Below are 8,139 nucleotides of genomic sequence, written 5' to 3'. Positions count from 1 at the left end.
AAGGAGGAGCACCGTTCGTGACCCAAGAGGGCCGGCCCAGCAAGCGGGCCCAGCATCCGTCGACACGATATGCCGAGAAGGATTGGGTGCTTAACTGAGTGGTTATAAATAGTGCCTCTATGTAATTAGTCGGTGGCGAATTGGTAATGGCTGAGGCCATTGGCTTGTAAATCAATCCTTCCTCTGTATCGAATACATCACAGATTGAGAGTGAATACGAGATGCCGCCATAGTTTTCCCCTTCCCTCTCCAATCCCTAGCTAGATCCTAACAAGTTGTCATGCAGGTTTGTGATCTAGAAGTATGCCTATCACTGCTGGACTTGTACAATGGTACCAAGATTTACAGTCAATATTCTGTTTACCATGTACTATAACACTGACCATCATATGTGTATCTGAAGCTGTCGGTTTGCCCTCATTACTCTGCACTAGAAATATTGTTCCCTAGTGATGTTTGGAACTTTGATATGCCTTGCCGTTGCGACCCACTTCAAATTTTTAGTACTATAAATTGGATTGCACAAGGGGTCGAGCCTTGTAGTGATGAAACAAACGCTCAGTGGCAACTTCTTGGGTCATCACATTTCCATCTGAATCTCTGTAGGCGTGAACTGGGCAAGGCTGAACCTGGTCTCTTTTTGTGTCTGAATATGTGTGGTTTTCCGACCTGCAGGCAGACCGAGTATCCTGATTGAGAGGTCACCGATGGCATTCCGGCTGTACTCTGGGAATCCAACTCTGCCTTGCCATGGCCTCTACGTACGGGCTGCATTTCCTCCTGTGGCAATGGAGAAATGGATGATGCATCGTATGATGTGTGTCTACAGCCCCACTCTTGTTGAGCTCATGGTATGGAGCTGCTCCTTGTGCAACCCACCCTCTGCTGCCCTCTTATTTTTGCCCCCAAAAGCAAAAGGCATTCTGTTTCTGTATACTACTTTATCTTTCTTCTTACTCGCGAAGAACGGCAAATACTTGCGTTGCCAAAACTTGTGCTAGTTTACGACTTTCTGAAGGAAAAATTGAGGCTGCTATACACGCTTGACCAAATAACTCAAAACTCAATCGGCATTGCACTACCTGAGTGAACAAAGAAATGTCTGAAAACTCATACACTGTGCCCATAGGTGTGCTCCCTCCGTTTGTTTTTATAAGGCGTTTCAGACAGCTTGCTTCGTACTCCCTCTCTAAAGTAATATAAGAGCGTTTATAGATTACTAAAATAGTGATCTAAACGCTCTTATATTAGTTTACGGAGGGAGTACTGTTTTGAATAGTGTCTAATGTCTAAAACGTCTTATAAAAATGAACAGAGGAAGTACATGGTTATTACAAAGAAAGCCACAGCCCACAAGAAGAAAAATACTGAATAAATAAAATATGTAAAACATCGAAGGGGCAAGCAAGCTCTGGAAAAAGATGATCAAAAGACTAATTTCGGCCTCCTCTTGCTGCTAATTGATGCGAATGGAGTGACGGTTCGGGTGCGCCTGCAAGGCATCCCTGTGCGCAGACTCGGCACGGCGGGTCAATTCAATGATGGCAACAGGTGGTCCATACCAACTGGGGTAGCGGTGGTCGAATGATACCTTGATTTGTTGGAGCGCTAAGAGGTGCTCCATGCCAACTGGGGTAGCGCCGCCCCAGTGCTCCTCCTCTAATTCTAGCTCTAGCCTTTGTAGCTTGGGCATTGTCCCGACCTCGAAGCGCAGGTTTGACATAACATGGCCTTGTGCAGACTGTAACTTATCATGCCGCTCTGTAAAGCGTGAGTAAAAGTACTCCAGAGCTGGAAATAATCCTGTGCGGATTATGAAAGCTCCATTTGCAGCGACACGCAACAAAATGAATTTGAGTTCCACTAGGAAGCGCAGCTCTCCAAGCAGGCGAATGTCATCAGTCGATGTCTCCCTAACAGACAGCTGCAGGTGACGGAGATAATGGAGGTCACCAATCCACTTCGGAGTTCTGAAGGACACGATACCTTTCAGTACAAGTGTCTCGATAAGGAGGGGAGGATTTGATATTGATGATAGACTGTCATTGTCAAGACACCATTCATGAGACAATCTGAGATGTCTCAGTTGACGAAGCTTTTCAATGGAGGAGACAAAAGCATCATCAATTTCAATTGTATCTTCTATGATGAACCATAGCTCCTGCAAATTTGTTAGCTCTCCTAGACCTTTGATATCTTCCGACGAGCAATCTGTCAACTGAAACCCATTCAAAGTTCGCAATAATTCCAAGTTCCCAATCCCACTAGGCAGCCTATGACCTGGAGCAGCCAGGTGGGACAAACGAGGCAACTGAACTACATCTGCTGGAATTGAATCTGACATGAGTGCATGAGAATCCAGTTCCAGCGTCTCCAAATGCACTAGTCCTTTCAATTCAGACGGAAGACTTATGCTTCGTGCAATAACCTTCAAATACCTCAGATGAAATAATCGGCTGATATCACTGAGATTAACTACAGTGGGCCCCTGGGTTTCAATAAAGAGCACCCGGAGATATCTAGAGAACAGACACTTGCGCTTTCCGAATGATACAATCGATCTAACCTTCGACAGACTAGTAGCAGTTGTCCTTGATATTGCACCATTTGTTGCACCAAAACAACTCGAGCTCATGAATAATCGGCGAACCTTGAGCTTGCATTTACGCAATCTTGCAATGTCTTCAGAATTGTATACCATACTCATGAAATTTTCCTCTTCACATTTGCTGATAATAACATCACGAATCATATCATGCACTCTGCAAGAAACCACATCCCCAGCGAATGTCTCTTCAGGCTGAATCAAGCTTCTGTTGATAAGCTCATTGAAATAACTCCTTCCAATATCCTCCAAATCTTGCCCAGGTAAACCTCGCACAAGGCTTTCAGCTATCCATTGTCGAACAAGATCATCCCTCATGATCTCGTGGTCCTCTGGATGCATACCAAGATGTAAGGAACATACCCGAAGATGAGCAGGAAGATGCATGTAACTAAGGTTTAATATACGCCTCATTCCTTCCATGGTGAGGTCTGTGGCAGATTGAACTCCCAAATAACTCCTTATGGTCTCCCAATCCCGCCTTAATATTCCTGGACGACTAGCTAATATGCCGGCTATTGTAATAATAGCGAGTGGCAGTCCACCACACCTCTTCAAAATTTCAGTTGAACCTTCTTCATATTGGGATGGATTGACATCCTCAGGCGCAACCACTCTACTAAAGAATAATCTTTTCGAGTCTTGGACGTTGAGAGGCTTTATTTTGTAGACGCACTCCTGATGATTGCGACATGCCAGGCGAGCCACATCTTCCACTCGTGTAGTTACTATTATTCTACTCCCGTTGCCATTATCTGGAAAAGCACAACTAATAATATCCCATGTTGGTCGATCCCACAAGTCATCGACTACAATAAAGTACCTGCCATGGTTTGAATAGGTTAGTATGTACTTGTAGATTGTACGTGAAACCATTGAATGCCTTCAAAGAGGATGAATAAAAACAATAAAAAAACTTGATTATAGTAAATCTGTTATTTCTTAGACTAAATCAGGAGATTCATATGGCATACAACACTAAGTAATACTCTCTCCGTTCCTAAATATAAGACATTTTAGAGATTCCACTATGGACTACATACGGATGTATATAGACATACATTAGAGTTAGATTCACTCATTTTGCTCCGTATGTAGTCTAGAAATCTCTAAAAGGCCTTATATTTAGAAACGGAGGGGGTTCTAAAACTGTATTCACGTTTTAAAACTCAATTACAATGCATTTAATTTAGATCTAAACTGTTATGCTACAAAATCATTTCACCCTCTGCCAAAATACGTAGAAGATGTATTTTAAACAATGTTCGGGATATCGCTTCTCGTTAACTTATCGTCCTATTTATCGGCTTGCCAGCCGATATTTTGAATTTAAACAGTGCAATTCAAATTTTGACGTAAGCATCTTCTGACATATTTTGTTCCTTAGTTACAAAATCAACATCATAAGAGTGTCCTTTGAAATACATACCATTAGTATCAAATGTGTGCAACACAACCACCACATTATTGGATTAAATAATTTGTTGGTAAACCAATAGGAACAGAAAGAAAAATCCATCCAAAATTTCTGAATCCCTACATTTTAATTAGCTTTAAAAGGTTAACACAAAATTCATGTATGCTATTGTATTTCTATGTGCTATGTTGCCAACCGAATACCTAGTCTTTTTTCATCTCAGCTCAAAAGAGTACGACGATGGCATATACATTCTCCATCTCCTTCAGGAGCGACATGACAAACACAGGTCAAGCCATCCTCTAAAGGTATCACCCCTAAGGGCCTGCCTGCCTCCATTCTGACTACAAAATGTCATGCCACTGCTCCAGTGCCAAGGGTTAGAGTATCTACAGCCGTGATGGTCAAATATGACCCCTCAAACGCCAGTGGACGCCCCTGGGCGCATCTGCGGACAGTGATGGGACACTCCTCAAATTAGCACAACTACATCCAGACATCTCATAGTAGATCATCAAATCCATGCAAACGAAAAAACCTACGTACTACATAGCTACTCCTCGTCAGAGATGCCGACGATCTCAGTGCTTGGCTCTGGGTATATGGGCGGCAACTGCAGCTCCGGCTCCTCCGGCGGCTCCGGTAGCTCCGCTCCGGCCTCATCCTCCTCTATATCCATGTCAAGTTCGGCGAAGAGCGCGTCGGACTCCGCCTGTTCCCGCCGAAGGAACGCCCGATTGGCCTCCACATAGGCCTCATCCTGGATGGAATCCAGGATGGCCTGCTGCTCCTCCATCTCCGCGGCTAGGGTGACCGTGAACTCCGCCTCTTCCTCGGCCATGTTGAAGGCTGCACCAGGCTGCTCCGCCTCGTCCTCCTTCGGATCCGCCACCTTCATCAGCTCCGGCAGCTCTTCTCCCTCATCTTTCTTCGGCCCCGGCAAGTCCGGAGGCAGCTCGGCAGCGATGCAGGCGGCGCGCCTTGCCTGATCTCCTCCGCTATCTGCCTCCGACGCTCCAACGTGAGCACGGCATACGTGGTGATCTTCTGTCGGACCATGGTGATGCCGGAGAGCGGGAGAGAGCAGCGGAGAGAAGGGGAGAGGAGGTGGACGGGCATAGGTGGCGGCGCAAAGAGAGAGAAGGTGGATGGGCTAGGGTTGGGGGACGCCGGTCGGCTTAAATAGCCGGATTTGGCATCGGGCGGCGAGTCTGAGCGGCGCCACACGGAGTTCCCACCGCAGCAACGCCCGTCGGACCGCCAGGTTTTTCGGCGTTTCCGCGTGAGACCAGATCGTCAGTCCAACATGGCGGGCGTGCCCGGGCGCACTCGGGCGCCCCCATATCCGCCCCATATTTGGGCTGGATATGAGGTGTGCCGGTCAGCCCAGGCATTTGAGGCACGTTTGAGGCACCCATCTTGGTCAGATTTTCGTGACGGGTCAGTGATCGGACGGGCCGTCCGAGCGTTTCAGGCCGGTTTGAGGTGCCCGACTGTAGAAGCTCTTACTTTCTAGGCGAATGTGGAGGCTTATGGACTATGGAAGCAATTAGGATGAATAAAAGATAAGAAATGACGTACAACCAAACGGGTTATAAGATTGAAACAAAAAGGTCACGTACACTAAAATGCGCATCGGCGGCGTGGGGCAGTGGAGACTCGACGCCTGATGGGCAGAGATGGACTCGCGCAGGAGGGTGACGCTGCCTGGCGTCGTGGTGGCGTCAGCGGCAGCTAGACCGGGCAAGATTGATGCAGCGGTACAACTCTGAAGATGGATTGGTGGCACGTGGCTGCGGCGGCCTCATACCCGGCAGGCGTCCTGGTTGAGGAGCACGCCGGACTGGTGGGTGCCCATGCCCGGCAGGCATCCTGGTTGGGACCTTAAGTCTTAGATGTTAGGTTTGACTGCGAGGTCTGTTTGGTATTAGGCCCAGACTTTCTGCGCCCCTACATCAACTGGATAGGGATAGCGACAGTTGTTGCTTAGTTGGTTGCTTTAGTCTTACTGTTGTATGAATCTGTAAGGTCTTGTATTAATAATTAATAAAATGGTCGTATGCATCGTCCAGATGCAGAGGCTGGGGGTCGTCCCCCTTTTCTAAAAAAGCACTAAAATGCGCAAGGGTACCCATATAAAATACGATTATAATGAGGCAGAGTGTCCTTAACACACAAAAGGGCTATATCACCTAAAGTGGCATGTTTCTAGCTCCACCATCAATTCCTCTAGGAGGTACATGGAAACAAGGTAACTTATCTTTGTCCTACAACTTTGGTCTTAATTATCCTTTTTATGAGCTCAATTTTTTCATGGACAAAAGCTGAAATATGATTTCTCCTATGCTCAAAGAAGTCTCTATGACAACTGCTTAAAAAATGTTAAATATGCCACAATCTCCTCTATAAAGCCTCAGTCAAAAGATGAGCATCAATTGAATCTCACAGTTACATCATCCACTAGCTATAGCCTATAGCATGCAATTCCACAAGTGACTATTTGAAGTAAACAAGTACCTTTTGTCCGTGAGATGCTCTCGAAGGTCGTTGATGATGTCATGCACCTTTCGAGTGCGACAAATCTCGGTTCCCTTGAGCTTCGATTCTAGCCCAATCAAGAGCGCTGCCATGTCGGGTCTTTGGGAAACCGGCACAAATGCCTTAAAGTTGAATTGTTCGCCGATCTTATCATACACCTGTTTGGCAAGTGTAGTTTTACCAAGACCGCCGAATCCCACAATGGACACCACCTTGAGTTTTTCCTCACTATCCGCCAGCCAACGGACAATCTCATCCCTTGGGCCATCAATACCCACAAGGCTGGCCGCCTCTCTGTAGAGTGCCGACACCCGAGGATCGACTGGCACAAGGGCAGAGCTAGAGCTACTGCTATCATCAAGCTTGTACCTTTTGCGTCGGTGATTCGCCTCTATAGCACGATCCTTGAGCTCCTGAATCTGGCTTGTAAACTGGTGACGCGCCCACAGGATGTTGACAAGCTCAGTGGTCCTATCGATAAAACCAGCGTTGTCACTGGCACTTCCAAGATTGACAAGGAAGTCATCGAGGCAATCTTCCATGTCGTAGGCCATGTCCCTGACATGGTCCCGCCAGTTCTTGGTCAAGGGATCTAGTTCATCCCTCAGCCCCAGCTCATCCAGGAATGCTTTCATGGTGCTGAGCTCGTCCTCGAGGAACCGCACATGACGCTCCACCCCTTTGAGCTTCTGGCACTCGTCGCCCAGTAGGCCGGCGAGTTTGGCGAGGAGGTTGTTGACGATTTCTGACATCTTGGTGTCTCTCGTTTCTCCCTTGGCTGACTAGCTACTGCGAGTAAACGCGGCGGTGCTGGCGCACAGGGACCGACGGATCTGTGGCCGGAGGAGGATTGGGGATTGGGCGGTGGTGCGGCTGGACAGGAGAGTGGGGATTGAGGAGAGGAGATCTGAAAATCTGATGGCGATTTGGTTTGGGGCCTCCGAGAGGGAAGATGAAGGAGAGCGGAGGGTGGAGTCAAGGTCAACGCGCGCTTCTGCGCCTGGGAGAGGGGAAATGGGAAGGAAACTCACGTTGCTTTGCTACTAGTCGTTGCTTCTGCGCCTGGGAGAGGGGAAATGAGTACTAGTAATTGTGAGTGTTTTTTCTTTTGTAGTCTAGCTAGTTGTTAGTTTATGCACTCGTGACCGTGAGACGCTTTGTTAAGTAGCTCAGCTAGGCCGATCCGTTGTGTGCTTTTTTGAAATTAACCTTCTTTTTCACCATCCCTTTCAGGGCATCTCCAACAACGACCCATAAGTTTCCTCCCGCATCTGTCTATGGACAAAGAGAATCAGTCCGCGCACACGGATGCGGGAGGCAGCCATCCAACGCTAGCCACATACATTTCAAACATCCTTTCAACAAACCGGATGAAATTCATGCAAACTCTAGCGGATTTCATATAAATCAGACGAGAACGGTTATATTTAGAGATATTTTAACTAAAAAGTTAAAACTATGTGCACGTACGGTCGCGCGGAGCTCCACTCCCATGATACGGCTGGCCGAGGCAGATCCCTTCGTCTTCCCCATGTTCGGCAGCCCGCTAACCGGACTGCCTGGAGTTCCAGAGGAATAT

General features: G+C 47.3%; 1 protein-coding gene across 1 annotated transcript; it reads right to left on the bottom strand.

Annotated features, from left to right (window-relative positions):
- Positions 1-1,128: 1,128 nt before the first annotated feature.
- LOC123176015 (disease resistance protein RGA5-like) lies at positions 1,129-7,503 on the bottom strand. Its single transcript, XM_044590434.1, has 2 exons — positions 6,540-7,503; positions 1,129-3,428 (listed from the first exon to the last, which is right to left on the bottom strand). Exons 1-2 carry the CDS (start codon positions 7,310-7,312, stop codon positions 1,457-1,459), a joined length of 2,745 nt encoding a protein of 914 aa, XP_044446369.1. The 5' UTR covers positions 7,313-7,503; the 3' UTR covers positions 1,129-1,456.
- Positions 7,504-8,139: the final 636 nt, after the last annotated feature.

This window comes from Triticum aestivum, unplaced genomic scaffold (assembly GCF_018294505.1).
Source record: "Triticum aestivum cultivar Chinese Spring unplaced genomic scaffold, IWGSC CS RefSeq v2.1 scaffold190654, whole genome shotgun sequence".
NCBI classification, from domain to species: Eukaryota; Viridiplantae; Streptophyta; class Magnoliopsida; order Poales; family Poaceae; genus Triticum; species Triticum aestivum.
Note: the sequence above shows the minus strand (reverse complement) of the source record. Positions and strands in the feature narration are given on the sequence as shown.

What these genes read in the sequence shown, in the direction of transcription:
- LOC123176015 (XM_044590434.1), bottom strand. Translation starts at nt 7,312, where the DNA reads ATGTCAGAAATCGTCAACAACCTCCTCGCCAAACTCGCCGGCCTACTG. An exon ending in GAGCATCTCACGGACAAAAG is followed by an intron (nt 3,429 to 6,539) that starts GTACTTGTTTAC and finishes AAACCATGGCAG; the next exon opens with GTACTTTATTGTAGTCGATG.